General features: G+C 44.0%; 1 protein-coding gene across 2 annotated transcripts; it reads right to left on the bottom strand.

The window, feature by feature from the left end:
* Nucleotides 1–1,383: 1,383 nt before the first annotated feature.
* On the bottom strand, nucleotides 1,384–13,421 carry LOC309702018 (endoplasmic reticulum chaperone BiP-like). 2 transcript variants are annotated; one of them, XM_082526401.1, is made up of 9 exons: nucleotides 13,365–13,421; nucleotides 9,925–10,219; nucleotides 9,601–9,832; nucleotides 9,367–9,504; nucleotides 3,686–3,798; nucleotides 3,192–3,582; nucleotides 2,866–3,103; nucleotides 2,607–2,774; nucleotides 1,384–2,472 (listed from the first exon to the last, which is right to left on the bottom strand). In XM_082526401.1, the coding sequence occupies exons 2-9, from the start codon at nucleotides 10,038–10,040 to the stop codon at nucleotides 1,961–1,963; spliced, it is 1,908 nt and encodes a 635-aa protein (XP_082382527.1). In that variant the 5' UTR covers nucleotides 10,041–10,219; nucleotides 13,365–13,421; the 3' UTR covers nucleotides 1,384–1,960. The 2 variants fall into 2 exon arrangements, with proteins under 2 accessions (XP_082382527.1, XP_082382526.1); XM_082526400.1 differs by lacking the exon at nucleotides 13,365–13,421 and adding an exon at nucleotides 10,679–10,852 and having other exon boundaries at nucleotides 9,925–10,066.
* Between the last annotated feature and the right edge of the window lie 3,161 nt (nucleotides 13,422–16,582).

Genomic DNA, 16,582 nt, shown 5'->3' with positions numbered 1-16,582 from the left:
TTAGTTTACTTCAGCCATATTCCATATAACTCAGGTATCATACAAAAATAAAAATAGCTTCAAATACAGTCATGACAATAAAAGAATATGACCTTAAGGACTTAACAACATTACTTCAGTTATTGTACACCAACGTCTCTCATACTGTACATTAGTACTAAGGGAACACTGCATTACCTGGTGGTTTTTGTCTAAGATTACCACAAAGTAAAAGGTCTCTCAGCAAAATCATGCAACATTTTAAATGGCCTGTATTTGTATAGCGCTTTACTAGTCCCTAAGGACCCCAAAGTGCTTTACACATCCAGTCATCCCTCTGGCCCTCTGACCACCACCAGTAGGCAACGTGTAACGTATCTTGCCCACGGACACAACGACCGAGACTGTCCAAGCCGTGGCTCGAACCGGCAACCTTCTGATTAAAGACAAACGCCCAACTCTTAAGCCACGATCGCAATAGGCACACTATTGCCCCTATCAAATCAGTGAGCTGGGATTTTTTTATTCTAAACATGAACTACTGTTACAGCAACAGACATGGACTACTGGTGCCCCACACAACAACTCAATGTCCACTATGTGAAGGAGCCAAACACATGCCTTCTCCTCTCATTAACTGAGATAAACTGCTGGCATATTTGTTTTACATCTATACTGTCCAGTCTCTCCTGGTGGACATAGCATCACGTTATTCATGGTTACATACAATTTTAGACTGATGTGGGCCAAAGCCTAGCACATACTTGCCAACCTGGGATATGGTTTTTCAATTTTGTTGTCCGGGTGGAAAATCAGGAGAAATTGGGGAGAACGACGGCTCTGGGAGATTTTCAGGAGGGGCATTGAAATTCAGGATTCTCCCAGAATAATCGGGAGTGTTGGCATGTATGGCCATGAAAGGCACAGCCAATCACATTGGCCATATTTGTCACATGAGGTAGGACTCCAGTAGAGAACGTAATTTAACTCTTTTTGCACCGCTGGGTGAATGAGACGTTGACAGATCTTTTTTTTTTTCTTTCTATCGGGTTTGTTTTTCTTTACTCGAAGAGGTCAAATTATAGGTGGGGACAATTCAATAATCGCTGGATATTGGTGGGGACATGTCCTTTCTGTCCATGCCAAATCTACGCCCTTGATCTTATCATTATCTATCGTTCACACATAGATGAATCATTAGCAACATGGGTATCTTGGGCAAGATACCTACCAATGACTATGAGTATCTTGGGCAAGATACCTACCAACCTGGTCTATCACCTGAGTTACAGCCACACACTGAAACTTATTTTAAAGTCTTAGAGGAAATTCAGTGTATCAACTCTGGTCCAAAGAATCCACGCTTCGTACTGATGTCCACAATTCTTTTTTATTCCTCTCACTTACTCTCACAATCATGAAGCACCGTGAAAACTAGAAACAAGTAAAATAATATTAAGAGCACATACGACATCCATCTCAACCAGTTATTACTTTTCACAAAGTGCACAAGTGCTTAACAAATTAGCCAGCATGTTTTTACTGTGTACGCCTTGTAAAACCAGCAGTAGAGAAGTTGTAGATTCCATGTTCCGTGTTATCGTTGTCTTGTCTCTCTTGTCTCACAACTTCCAGTTCCCGCGACTCACAGGAAGGAACTACTTCAGAATAATTTTTAACAGAAACATTTTTTATAAAAATGTATCACTGGACTCATAGATTATCTCTTTCTACTGTAAGTGTACACAAACATGAGTCCCAAATACAGGAAAACAAATAGAAAACAATACAACAATCTCAGACACGCTTCTGGTGTTGTCATGGCAACCCACACAAACATTTTATCATCAGCTACATTCAGTATGGTCACTTGTTATTGTTAGCCCCTTCCCAACCACTTCTGTCCCAATTTCAGTCCCATCAGTCCAATATGTACGCCAACATGCCAGAGGGCCAAGGAGTGTTAAGACTTCAAACCTGCCTACAACTCATCCTTCTCGTTTTGCTTACTGCCGTCTGCTGGTGGACCACCTGCACTACCACAGAGCTGACTGATAATGGACTGAACCACTTCCTCAAGCTCCTTCTTCTTGGTCTGGAAGTCATCCAGGTCAGCATCTTGGTGGGACTCCAACCATTCAATCTTCTCCTCCACTGCCTTCTCAATGGATTCAATCTGGTTCTTCAGGGAATATGCGTAGCCTTCCAGCTCATTGTGAGCATTGATCCTCTCCTTCAGCTTCTTGTCTTCTTCAGCAAAGTGCTCGGCGTCGTTCACCATGTGTTTGATGTCCTCAGGTGTCAGCCAGTTCTGGTCAGTTATGATCTCGTTCTTGTTTCCTGTGGCCTTGTCCTCAGCAGTGACACATAAAATGCCATTGATATTAATCTCAAAGGTGACTTCAATCTGCGGTATACCACGAGGAGCAGGAGGGATGCCAGTCAGGTCAAAGGTAGCCAGGAAATGGTTGTCTTTGGTCAAAGGATACTCACCTAAGAAAAAGAAAAACAGTCACAATTAGACTTGTGGAACGTTAAATTCCAGTGTCACACATTTCTTGTCATTGAATCCTTTTTTATAAAAACACTATTTGGCAACTTTAAAAAAACAACATCCAAGCTCTTACCTTCATAGACTTTGATGGCGACAGTTGTCTGGTAATCAGAGGGTGTAGTAAACATCTGGGCTTCTTTGATGGGCACCACTGTGTTCCTGGGGATCAGCTTGGTCATTACTCCTCCAACAGTCTCAACACCAAGGGTCATGGGGCACACATCCATAAGAAGCACATTACCTGCAAGTGAGGGAAAAGGTTTACTAAACATTTGATCACATTTGAAAGCTCAACCCTATTTAATAAAATATTTGTAAGAGTCATTATTCACCAGTGTCCTCCTCTCCAGAAAGCACACCAGCCTGCACAGCAGTTCCGTATGCCACAGCCTCATCAGGGTTAATGCCTCTACATGGCTCTTTGCCATTGAAAAACTCCTTCACCAGCTGCTGGATTTTGGGGATACGAGTGGAGCCTCCAACCAGGACAATCTCATGAATGTCAGACTTCTTCAATTCAGCATCTTCCAGCACTTTCTGTACAGGCTTCAGGGTGGACCGGAACAGGTCCTGGGTTTTAAAGAACACACAAGTTAAAAAGCTCGTTCAACCGCTTTTCCAAAAGGGTTTGAATTAATTAACCAAATTAATATCTTACCATGTTCAGCTCCTCAAACTTGGCACGAGTCAGGGTCTCAGAGAAGTCTTGTCCTTTAAAGAAGTACTCGATCTCAATGTGGGTTTGGTGCCGGGCAGATAGCGCCCTCTTGGCCTTCTCGACCTCACGACGCAGCTTCTGCACAGCACGGTTGTCTTTGCGCACATCTTTGCCAGTCTTCTTCTTGTACAGCTCGATGAAGTGCTCCATGATACGCTGGTCAAAGTCCTCACCTCCCAGATGAGTGTCACCATTGGTGGCTATCACTTGGAATGCACCATTGTCAATGGTCAGAATAGAAACATCAAAGCTGCCACCACCCAGATCGAAGACAAGAATGTTCTTCACTCCATCCTTCTTGTCCAGGCCATAAGCAATACCAGCAGCAGTTCTAAAGAATACAGTAAGAATTTATTTTTCAATAGGAGGGCAGGGGCATTGTTTTGCAGTTTCAAATTGCAGATGATCAAATTCATTTTTGACTGGATGCTTACGCCTCATTGATGATTCGCACAACATTCAGACCAGCAATGGTACCAGCATCCTTAGTGGCCAGGCGCTGGGCATCATTGAAGTAGGTTGGGACAGTGACCACAGCATGTGTGACCTAAGGAAAAACGATAAAGTCAGATTTCATGATAGACCATTTAACTCTTTAACCCTTTAAGACCTACCACAGAACCAAGTCCGCCACAGCTTATCTTCATATTTTTATATGCTGTAATGCCATTTTTGGGAGAATTTCAAGTTGCTATACATCAATACAATCATTATATAGCAAATTTAATGACACTGTGCTGCCACTGCTGGGGTGCAGTAGCTCCACCACCCCACTAGGGGGAGGAAGCGGGTTTGTGTACTCAAGTTTCGCTAGTAAATATAGAAAAAGTTCATGGAGTCTGGCCAAGTTGATACCAGCACACAAAATATTAGCTATGAAGTTGGCTGTACTGGAGCATGAGAAATATATGCTTGTAAGTACGATTATATTCTGTGTTCATGTTAAGCATGTGATGTAAAATGGGTTGTTGACTCTCATATTTGAAGCCGACATGTTAGCTGCACTGCCGATGCTAATTGTGTTAGCATGTCAATAGGAAATTCCATTATGTGTTAGCATCAAGCTAGCGGGATTTGGCGTTAACATGTTTTCATTTATTTTTCTTGGTTATGCCAGCTATAGTTCAAGTTGCTAAGTCTTCAGTCTGTACTTTGTAATGTGAGAAATATATTATGTTCCAGATGTATGTTTTAATATGCTTTTCTTATGTTTGTAGTTTTACAGTGCCTTCATTAGGGAGACAAATAAACCCTGCAATGAGAACTGGAAGCCTTTGCCTCTCCTTTTGAAGAACTGTTTATCTATCTGCCAAACTGGGCATCAACGTACAGGGAGGGCAGAATAGACACAAATGCATTAAGTCCATAGTAACTATAAAGAATTGCAAAAAATTGCAATGAACTACAAAGAAATATAAATTATTATAAATTATTTATTATACAATAAAGTTGCACAAAGTAGTTTCCAACCACAGGAAATTTATTTTGAGGGTCTTCATAGTTTTATTTTTGAGATACACCAACTTTTAAATACTGTGGGGAAAATATGAATTAAATATTACATTTCAAATTTGCAAAACAAACAGCATGTTCATCAAAAAAAACTATTTCCAACAGTGCAATTTGAGGTCTAAGCATCCCAGAAACTAAACAAAAAAGCATAAAGTCAAACATAACTTTTAAAATCACCAGTATAGGCCTATAACAGTCTTAAAAGGAAAAACTACATTACCCACAAAATATGACATCACTTCTGATTTTGGGCAGGGGATGGAGGACATGCGATAATTGGCACTGACGTGTATTCCAAAATGGGAAGTGCTATGAACAGCTGATCTGATCAGCAAAACGTGTTTCTGAAATATAAGGTTTTATTGCTGCAAGTGGTTGCAATCTTTGCAAAGCCATATTTGGAAGGAGACCGAGGACAAGTTGAATGCATAAGATGTAAGTGTCATGGTCCTGGTTCGGCGACCCAGCGCTTAAAGTTTATTATTATCATTTTCCAATTTATTATCATGATTATTATTATTGTTTGAGTTCTACGTGTTACATTCGGTCTGCCTCTGAGTCTGCGTCTGTATCTCTGTCTGTCTATGGTGTCACCCCGTCTGTTTGTGAAGCTGTCTGTTTAGTTCAATGTCTTGTCTGGTTCCATGTGTCTGAGTTTCCTGTTTTATGGTGAAGGTCTGTATCGTAGGTGAGTGTGCTCAGTTCACTTTAGTGTTTGTTTTTGTACCAGCAATTAAGCTGAGGATTTTGAGTTTCACGTTTGTGTCTGAGTCCTGCGTTTGGATCCTCCTCTCTGCCTGCCCGCACACAGAGCCCTGACAGAACGACGTGACCAGTAATGGATCCAGCGGACTCACTGTGGAAGCGCAGCTCCCGTTTTGACGGGACCCGGTTAGTGCTTGGAGGGCCTCCGTGCTGCCGTTCCTCGCTGGCAGCCTACCCTTCAGCCCACTCGTCTGCTTCCTCCCCGCGGACGCCCCGGTCTCGCAGAAAACGCTCCAGCCGGTCCCGGGAGGATTACTACGAGCCTGCAAGCAACCAGCTTACGCCTGCACAGGTGGTCTACAAGATGTTAGGAATCATTATTGTGCCACCCGACTCACCCAGCGATTCCATACCGCAGGAGGAGCAGCCGCTGCAGAGTTTTGCCACGTCACCCTCAGCCAGTCCCGATCCCTCTTTGACGGGAAAGCGGCGGACCCGCTGCCAGCATTCACAGCTCCAGTGGGAGCCTAGGACTTTTTCTGAACAGCTGGCTAGGGTGAGTGGTGGGGCCACTCTTTCGCCCCCTGCTGAAATAAGAACTGTAAATGAAAGGAGTGATTATTTGAAGGACAATTCTCCCGGTTCATTGCACTATTTAGACTGTCCCATACCTCACCTTTCTAAACCTGTCGATGAAACCAAGGAGATCTATGACTCTATGCCTCAAAAGGTTCCGGGTGATTATCATGCTCCTGAACTTGTCAAGCATATAGTGACTGCTGTTCGTCCTCAACTCAACACTTCTGTGAGAGCAAACAATGTGTGTGTCACCCCAGAGACTCTTAAGCCCGTGTCAGCTCAGTTTTTTGCTCAGCAGCCACCTGTAGCACAGTTTCCAGTGTCACCTGCTCAGCAGCCACCTTCAGCTAAGTTTCCAGTACTTTCTGCTCAGCAGCCACCTGTAGCTCAGTGTCCTGTGTTTCCTGCTCAGAAGCCGCCTGTAGCCCAGTCACCAACTCCATCACCACCACTTTCACCTCAAGTTCAGTCACCCATAGCTCAGTCTTCACCCCCGCTATCCATAGCTCAGTCGCTACCACAGCCAGACATATTACAAACTCTGTTACAGTCCATGGCCCAGTCGGTAGCTCAGTTGGTAGAGGAATCATTAGCTTTATCATCGGTTCCGTCTCCTCCTGTTCTCCAGTCAGTTCCGTCTCCTGCATCTCAGTCGACCTTAGTGCGCTCTCTGGTATTGCCAGCAGCTCAGCCATTAACACAGCCTGCTTCTCGGCCACCATCTCCACCCACTCACTTTCAGGGGGAGAATAGCCCCACACAGACTTTCATTGCTCCTCAAGACCTAGCTCAATTTGGGACTTCTACTCTCTCCGGGGCCTCCCTAGAGGTTAAATATCAGCATTCAATTAACTCTGGACCCCTGGACATAAAGAAGCCAGCGCAACTTGTTTCGTCCCTGCCAGAGGCCCGTGTGCCTACTGGTTCTGATCTGTCCCTGCCAGAGGCCCGTGTGCCTGCTGGTTCCGTTCTGTCCCTGCCAGAGGCCCGTGTGCCTACTGGTTCCGTTCTGTCCGTGCCAGAGGCCCGTGTGCCTACTGGTTCTGATCTGTCCCTGCCAGAGGCCCGTGTGCCTGCTGGTTCTGATCTGTTCCTGCCAGAGGCCCGTGTTGCCTGCGGGTTCTGATCTGTTCCTGCCAGAGGCCCGTGTGCCTGCTGGTTCCGTTCTGTCCCTGCCAGAGGTCCCCGCCCCCGCTGGTTTTGTCCTGTGTGTTCCAGGGGCCCCTATGCCCACTGTTCCTGAGACTGTTCTCGCTTGAGGGCCCGAGGAGCCCGCCCAGCCTCCTGCTTTGCCAGCTGGAGGGCCCGAGGAGCCTGCCCAGCGACCTTCCTCGTCAGCTGGGGGGCCCGAGGAGCCTGCCCAGCTACCTGTCTCGTCAGCTGGAGGGCCCAAGGAGCCCGTCCAGCCTCAAGACTCGTCAGCTGGAGGTTCAGGAGAACCTAGCCAGCTTCCTGTCTCGTCAGCTGGAGGGCCCGAGGAGCCCGCCCAGCTTCCTGTCTCGTCAGCTGGAGGGCCCGAGGAGCCTGTCCAGCCCCAAGACTCGTCAGCTGGAGGTTCAGGAGAACCTAGCCGGCTTCCTGCCTCGTCAGCTGGAGGGCCCGAGGAGCCCGTCCAGCCCCAAGACTCATCATCCTCGCTAGCTGCAGTCTCATCATCCTCGCCCGCTGCAGTCTAATCATCCTCGCCCGCTGCAGTCTCATCATCCTCGCCCGCAGCAGCCACCTTATCAGCTCCATCAGTTTCGCCTGGACCGGCTTCAGCTTCACCCACGCCGTCGCCTGGTCCGGCTTCATTCGCTTCGCCTGGTCCAGCCTCCGCGTCCGCTTCAGCCTCGCCTGGTCCAGCCTCCGCATCCGCTTCATCCTCGTATGGTCCAGCCTCCGTGTCTTCATCCTCGTCTGGTCCAGCCTCCGCGTCTTCATCCTCGTCTGGTCCAGCTCCCGCGTCTTCATCCTCGTCTGGTCCAGCTCCCGCGTCTTCATCCTCGTCTGGTCCAGGTCCCGCATCACCGGCTTCGTTTGGCCCCGCCTCTGCATCAGCTTCGCCTGGTTCAGTCTTCGCATTCGCTTCAGCGTCGCCTGGCCCAGCTTCGGCTTCAGCCTCTGCCTCGTCTGGTCCAACCTCCGCTTCGCCTGGTGCTGCAGGGGCCACGCAGCCTTCGGGTCCCCTACTACCACCTCCACATCGTCGGTCATCTGCCAGGCCGCTTGTTGGGCATCATCACCACCGTGGCCGCACTCAGGACTTCTGTTGCCGCCACTGCCTTCCGCGTAGCCGGCCTCCAGGCTTGCATTCCCGCCACCGTTGCCGTCCGCATGGTCGGCCTCCAGAACTGCACTGTTTTGGCCTCCTGCGCTGTCGGCCCCCTGAACTTGTCCGTCTGGGCCTTTTTGGACTATGTCCCTCCGTCCTGGTCCTCCACCGCCCGCCCTGGTTGGGTCGTTTTCTGTTTTTTTTGGGGGGGGGGGTTTGGGCTGTTTTTGTGTTTCTGTTGGGCTGTCTGGAGCCAGCCCTTGAGGGGGGGTACTGTCATGGTCCTGGGTCGGCGACCCAGCGCTTTAAGTTTATTATTATCATTTTCCAATTTATTATCATGATTATTATTATTGTTTGAGTTCTACGTGTTACATTCGGTCTGCCTCTGAGTCTGCGTCTGTATCTCTGTCTGTCTATGGTGTCACCCCGTCTGTTTGTGAATCTGTCTGTTTAGTTCAATGTCTTGTCTGGTTCCATGTGTCTGAGTTTCCTGTTTTATGGTGAAGGTCTGTATCGTAGGTGAGTGTGCTCAATTTACGTTTCCCCTGTCTCGTCAGCTGTGATTTCTCCCAGGTGTGTTCCCCTCCTGTTTCTTATCCCTTGATTACTGCCATCTGTGTATTTAAGCCCTGTGTTTCTCTGTGTCAGTGTCGCGTCGTACCCTCAGATCATGCCTGTGTGTTTTTGTTCTCCATATTCCGTGTTCACTTTAGTGTTTGTTTTTGTACCAGCAATTAAGCTGAGGATTTTGAGTTTCACGTTTGTGTCTGAGTCCTGCGTTTGGATCCTCCTCTCTGCCTGCCCGCACACAGAGCCCTGACAGTAAGTACAACTCCTCCAGTTTCATATTACGAACCCACCCGAGGGATTAATAAAGATTTATCTTATCTCTCTCTTATCTTATGTGAAAATGCGCTGGCTTATCTAATTGCAGTGCTACCGGGATTTAAAAATAGTTAAGCTAAATGGAGCGTGCCCGCTCTTATCGCTCTTAATTAGCCCATAAAGGGGTTAATTAAGATTTGCATCTTCACTTATTTAGAATCTCTGACATTTTTGTACCTTCTCGCCAAGGTAAGCCTCAGCAGTCTCCTTCATCTTAGTCAGCACCATAGCACAAACCTCCTCAGGAGCAAAGGTCTTAACCTGCCCACCACCAATGTCAACCTGGATATGGGGCTTCCTCTTCTTCTCAGTAACCTTCACAGGAATATACATCAATATTAATTTAACAAGAATTTAGCTCAAACATGACCCAAAGAAACAACAAGTTTTATTTTCAGCTTGAAAGCTCACCTTGAAGGGCAGGTACTTGATGTCCTCCTGCACAGACCAGTCACCCCATGTGCGACCAATCAGCCTCTTTGCATCAAAAATAGTGTTCTCAGGGTTAGAGGTCAGCTGATTCTTGGCAGCATCACCAATCAGACGCTCACCTTCACTGGTGAAGGCCACGTAGGAGGGGGTGATTCGGCTTCCCTGGTCATTGGCAATAATCTCCACACGCCCATTCTTGAACACTCCAACACTGCAAGGAAACAGTTTGAATTCAGTCTGAATCCCATATTATTTTTCCACAGAGACATCATTCCATTATTTAAAGAGCCTGAAGTGACTTACCATGAGTATGTGGTCCCCAGATCAATCCCAATCACAGTCTTCCCAGTTATCCTTTTGTAATCGGCGGCACCAAAGACTGTGCAGACTAACAACATCACAACCCACAACAGCTCCATCTTTGTTTGTTTGTTTGTTCTCCAATCTACAAGGAGAAATGCAGAAAAGAATTACAACATGAATCAACATGGCCTTGAGAACAATAAGTGGTCTACAGGTCCTTCTGAATCAACGAATTAACTCTAAACACCTGCAAAAGATTCCTGAGGCTTTTAAAAACTCCCAGCCTGGTTCATTACTCTAAACCACTTAAGAAGCTAATGGTGCACATATGATTTGCGGAGTCCCAGAACCATAGCAGACTTGAAGTTGGTCTTAGAGAATAAATACTATAAATATATTATGACTGGTGTTTAAGAGTAATATTTGAAAATGTTAAGTGACTTTTAAATGTTTTATTTATTGTTTTTTTTTAATTACCATTGTGTATAAAATGTTTTGTTTTTAAGAGTAGCTGGCAAAGAAGTTGGTAAGAATTGCAACAAATATTACATCAGTTTTGTGAATATATTTTAGGACTAGACTGATTATACCCTAGGTACAATAACGCGACTACTTCCTGATAAAACGTGTTGTAGAAAATGTAAATAATTATCATGCTGATGATAAATGTTTTAACCCTCATATATACCTCTGTGACACTGTTTCTGAATTTCCCAGTTTAGCTCACTACCACTGGCGCCACTTTGAGTCTCACCTGCTCGATTTTGTTGTTGAGGTCTTGAAAGAATTTCTTTTAGAAATAAAATGGTATAAGCAGCGATAGCCTTCAAGTTCCAATCCCCACCTCTCTTTCGCTCTTTCTGTTTGCTCTCTGTTTGTGCCAGCACTCGGCAAAGCACCTCCCCCTCCACCCCCCAGCTAAACATTTAATCACTTTTAGTACGCAAGTTAGTGTGTGTCAGGTTTCTTAGTAGGCAGGGCAGAGCAAAATGAAACTGCAAATCTATTTCGTCAAAATCACACTGACTCGTGAGATAATTAACAACTAATAAATACATCTGTATTTGTACAGTCAGTGGGAGACTCCTTGCTCTAAACAGTTTCAGTCTTGTAGAGAAGTTTCTCTCTCTGTGAGCCTGTCTGCTGCATAGGAGGACCTGTGTCTGTCAGACCTAACACAAAGCACCGCCCCAGCTTTCAACTCTGCGCTTAGCAGGTTCCTCATTTCAGATACTGATGTAATCACAACAATTTTAGTAAAGTTCTTTCACTTTCGTTACATATAAGAAAGAGGAATGTGCTGATCTTGGCCCATGAGAAGTCCGTTATATAAACCATGAATGTATCAGTTAAGATAGATTTTATGTTGTTGGTTGTTAAGATTAGGATTGTGAGTTTAATTGAATACTTTGACCTCAGAAGTTTCCACCTTTCACGTGACCGAGACTTTCCCACTGACGGGAATCCTGCAGGGATGTATGCCAGGCAGGTATGTCAGAGCAAGGCATACCTGAGGCGTTGTAGCAGGAAGTTCTGTGTAATACAGCAGATCAGTGATGCATCAGAATCTCCAGTTAAAGCACAAAGGGCTGTATAGAGACAGATTTATCACAGTAGTTAGTTTACCTGCCTTCTGCTTTGAATTCTGTTTTAAAGAAACACAGTTGAAAAATAAAGTAGAGGCTGTTCCTTCAAACCATCGCTTTAGCCGATAACTCAGCTAAAGGGATAGGTTTGTAAGACCAGCCTTTACTTTGAATCAGTGCAGTAATTTAAGCTTCTTACTGTGGAGATTAACGTGGTAAAAGGTACATGTCTGTGCCTCTTACAATTATCGGCTTGCAATTTTATCTGTGAACGGAGGGGTTAATGAAGACAGAGTTTTATCACATGGATTTATAATTTATAACCTGGTGTAGCTGCTAAAATGATGACTCAATATGTTCTTTTGCCTGAACTGTCTGTATTTTGAGTGGTTGCAGGGCTCTGAGACAGAACCTGCCACTGTGTGCGTGGATGAAGTTTTTATGTGTAATGGTTTACTCTCTCACTACCACTCACTTACCCTTTTCTCCCCACTAAAACAGTAGTGTGATTCCCAAATTTTGGCTCAATAAACAAACAAAGACTCTAAAGTCAGAACAGAAAGATAGAGCAGGATCATTAAAGATTAATGATTGTGTTTTATGATGTGTAGTAAACTATCCTCTTTTTCACTGTCCTGGTGTGTGTGTGTGAGTGTGAGTGTGTGTGTTTGTGTACCTTAGACAAAGGTCAAACTAGGAAAAGTTGCATTTCCTGTGAAAATGCAGTCTGAATGCCGTGTAATGGAATGTGCTAAAAAACAGATGAAGAAGCAGAAATATCTGCTGAAAAGAGTTATAGAAGCTGAAGTGTTTGCTTAAGACAGCTTTATTTGAAAGGGTACACTGAAGAGTAAAACCGTATTATAGATAGCAGATAGTTGGTTTCGTAAACCAACAACACCAACTGTCTCCTATCTATAATCCAGTTTTGAGATCCTTCCCAGACGCCTTAACGCCCACTCACATCCTGGGCCATCTGATCTCAGGAATTTGCATGATAAGGTGGGGCCAGGTTTCACAATGAACTCACCCAAAACTCTGGCTGATTGGGACCCACACCCAGTTTCACACCTTGGCTCAGGCGATTAGAGGATCATCAGGGGGTCCTTTTGTCCCTCTGTGGGGGGGTCACTCCCACTAGGTTTATATCTGGGACTCTCCACCATTTGACCTTAGAACTGAAGAAGCTTCTCAGATGAGAGGTGAAACGTCTTCAAGTAACTTAGAGAAGTCCAGACGCTTTTCTTTCCAAGCTCCCTTAGACTGTTGGATCTGTATGTGTTGTGATTCAATATTGTGAAATGCCTTGCAAAACAAAGTAAGGTACACTTATTTCATGTTCTTTAAATAATAATGAAAGTACACGGTAAAAACGCTTCAGAAAGTCCTTCCTACTGTTCTCTACATATCTGGATGATGACTCTTGTCCCGAATTCTTTGATGTTGGGCTGAGAACAAACAACCAATACTCAGAGCAGGTCCAGTCAACAACAGTTATTTATTAAGCACATATATGTGGGCGATCCACACGACACCACCCAAAGCGCAGTCCGGTAGATCTCAAAGAGCAAGCACTTTGATACACAGTTTTATATGTCAGGGTTCATGCGTAAGCAGATAACATAACATGCATCAGTTACAATTAGTGACAACTAGATACGATTCCTTTTTTGGTGATCTTCTACAAGTACTTAGAAATGTATTTTCCTAACACTCTTCATTCTGTCGCAGGTGAACTCACCTGTCAGCCACAATAGCCCAAACACTCTTTGTATTTCCCTTCATGCAGCTGTATTTAAAGTGTTCATATTATTCATTAATGCACTCTGCACTTCTCTCTTATATCAGTCTGACCTAGGGATGGGTACCGGTGTCCGGTGCCATGATGGCACCGGTTCTGACATAAACGGTAGTAAACAGACCGAAAAGCAGCGCACATTTCGGTGCTTTATTTCGGTGCTTTTTTTTCCTGAGCTGTGATACACTTTAGATTTTAGTCACATGTTACATTTCCAAGGATTGTAGGTGGGTCCAGATACGTACGTTCTTTTAGAGCAGAGCAACAGATTAAAAATGCCCAAGGCTAAGCGGTCAAAAGTCTGGCTGTATTTCACAGCAAAAGATGCAAACTCAGCAGCCTGCAACAAGTGCTTTAAGGTGATACTGTGCAAAGGAGCTAACACCTCGAATCTGATGAAACACCTGGCGACGCATAGCGTTTTTTTTTAAAAGCCGAGAAATGCACCATATTTGATGGCAGCAGCAGCCGTTCTTCTCTGCGTGAGTAGCTTAATGTTATTCGTGTGTAATTTACGTTTAGTAGGCTAACCACGTTATTACATTAATGCATGTGTAGCCCTGTATGCAATTATTCGGGCTGGCAGTATAAAGAAAAAGTGTACTGTTATAAAAAATGGTTAAAATATAAATAGTTGATAAAAAGGTTTAAAAATCATATGCTTTCGTACAAATGTATTTCATTTACAGTTAAGAGTCCAATAAATAAAAGGGTTTCATGATTTAGAGTTCATTTTCTGTGCACACTAAATATGTTGGGGTGTAACCTAAGTTTATTTACCCATCTAATGTCAGTTATCTCAATATTGTATTGTCATTGGTTGTTGTGCTGACGAGCCAGTCAATGTCACTCTTCTCTGTTATGGGGGCGGGACGAGTGGTAACAGTTTGTGTGAATCTGTGGGAGCGGACACAGAAGCTAAGTCCGAAGAGAGAGATGTCGTAAGGCAAACGTGGTGTGGATTTTGCATCTAAGTGTATCATTGATGTCGACTACCCGTGGTCCTGATATTACTTATTTGTGATCTGCAAGAGAAGCCGATGGACGCTCTGAAAGGAGAGGGAGAGAGAGGTTTCTGCCCGGATGGACCCTGCTGTTTCCTCGCCCCCGACTGTTTTCTTACCCCTGACTGTCTTCACTACTGGTGAACTAACTGCCCGTTTCTGATTGCCCTACTAACAAACTCATTGGACTCGTGAGTACTAACTGGAACTAAAGTGCACGTATTTTGTTTATTGCTCAGTTTGAGTGAAGCGGCCATCAGTTTTAGGCCTCACCGCACCCGAACTTCGAATCAGGCCTGCAACAAGCACCGTGCTACAGGTGTAGTGTGGACAGGTTAAAGTGTGTGTGTGTGTGTGGGCCCACTGTTACACATTCGGTTTAAATTGAGTAAGTGTGTAGTTAATCAAAGTTATCATCAAAGGTTGAAATTCATCCCTTTTAAAGGTGTGAGCTGTTGTAACTGAAATAACAGTTGGCACCAAAGAAAGAGGTATTTTGTGTTGATAATCTTTTATTGAAAATCCATGTAGTCACATTTACAGTATTTTTGTTTGTTCATTTGAATTCAATTCATTTTATAAAAGTAACTGTTTATTTTATTCATTTCTTTTTGTCTAAATAAATACCCGGTGAGGGATTTCATTTGTGTAAAATACAGTTGTGGTGGTCCTTATTAGTTAAATTAGAGGGTATCAGGTATCATTACTAGTAGCACTACGAACCCAGGCCCAGTCTCATTGTACTACATACTCTAGCTTTACCATAGCTACGTGGGACCTGGGTTACACATGTAAGGTGAACTAGCAAACATCATCATAGCTACATGCGGCTGTCTTCTTGTTTGATGGTAGATACTCCCATCACCCTGGCCAAAAAGGCTAAAATGACCAAAGAAAAAGTGGAAAACAGTTAAACATGAGAGGATTTTGGACAAAGTTTGTGTTTTTTTTCCATTGTTTAAGCACTGCTTCCAGCCAAGAGTGATATCATATATGCCCCATAGCTGCAGAAAAGGCTAACATTGTTATCTTTTTACCAAAAAACAGCTGAACATGAGAGGTTTTTGGACCAATTTTGTGTTCTCCATTCTTTAAGCACCGGTTTGAGCACCGTTTAAGCACCGGCACCGTTTCAAAAGTACCGGTTTGGCACCGGTATCGGATAAAACCTAAATGATACCCATTCCTAGTCTGACCCTTATTGTTCTTACCAACTTAATTTTTACATTTGTTTTTTTTATTAACTGTTTATTGTAGACTGAACTGTTTTTACTCTTCATCATGCTGCTGTAACACAAACATTTCCTTTGTGGGATCAATAAAGTATCTATCCATCTGCAGTGACTGTCGTGTTCATGGGCTTTAGTGAGATAAATGTATTAGATCAGAGTCTTAGCATAATTTATACTTTTTGAGTTTGCCAAAGTAACAATTTACCAGTTGTAATGTGAAAATTGAATGTGAAGATAACTAAATTATTACTATTACAACAATTACCTACCAGGTCATTCTACGTCATAGATGCAGTGCTGAGCAGGCCTGGTCTTGCCTGAAACCGAGCAAAAAACAACACACACAAAAAAATCGAACCCACCAAGGAACCCCAGTTGAAAAACAGCATAGCTTTGAAGGTTCAAGGCACAACGTTTATGTATTTGGGCTGATACATGAGTTACAAAACCAAAAAGCAACAACTAAGACCAGACTATGACAGTGAATATAACTATGATTATAACTATGACCAAAACTGTGAGTTGTCACAGTCCTGGGTCGGTGACCCAGTGTTTTGGTTTTTGTAATGTTATTGTTCTTTTTCTTTATTTTTGGTTTGATTTTGTGTCTGTTTTGCATTTCTAGTTCTTAGGTTTTGGTCATTGTACGCAATGATCCCTGTGTTCTGTGTTTCCTGTTTTACTTTGAAGGTCCATGTCTTCCTTACTGTCTTGTCATGTTTAATTGGGTTCAGCTGTGTCTCCCTGTGCCATTTTCTTGTTACCTTGTGTTTATATTTAGATTGCGGTTATCTCTGTTCTTCTTCGGCGCATCTGCATGTCATTCTGCATATCATGCCTGTTTGTCATTCCCAGTGTTTCGTCTGCCACCCTCCCGTTTTTCAGATTTTGTTCATCATATCTAGCTTCACCCAGTTTAGGTTTAGTTGACTTCTCTTGGTTTTGCCATGCTTTTGTTTCTCTGGTGTTTCATCAGCCAAAATAAAGGTTTGTTTTCTGTCTAATTATTTAATTAGTTTTCTGTTTAATGCATCCATG

This window comes from Aulonocara stuartgranti, assembly GCF_965226115.1.
Source record: "Aulonocara stuartgranti genome assembly, chromosome: 3".
NCBI lineage: Eukaryota > Metazoa > Chordata > Actinopteri > Cichliformes > Cichlidae > Aulonocara > Aulonocara stuartgranti.
Note: the sequence above shows the minus strand (reverse complement) of the source record. Positions and strands in the feature narration are given on the sequence as shown.

Excerpts from the sequence above, each read along its gene's own strand:
- LOC309702018 (XM_082526400.1), bottom strand. The coding sequence starts at position 10,850 with ATGTTTAGCTGGGGGGTGGAGGGGGAGGTGCTTTGCCGAGTGCTGGCA. Across the intron at positions 9,833-9,924 it reads CTGGGGACCACATACTCATG|TGTTGGAGTGTTCAAGAATG; the intron begins GTAAGTCACTTC and ends GTTTCCTTGCAG. Across the intron at positions 2,473-2,606 it reads CGCCATCAAAGTCTATGAAG|GTGAGTATCCTTTGACCAAA; the intron begins GTAAGAGCTTGG and ends TCTTTTTCTTAG.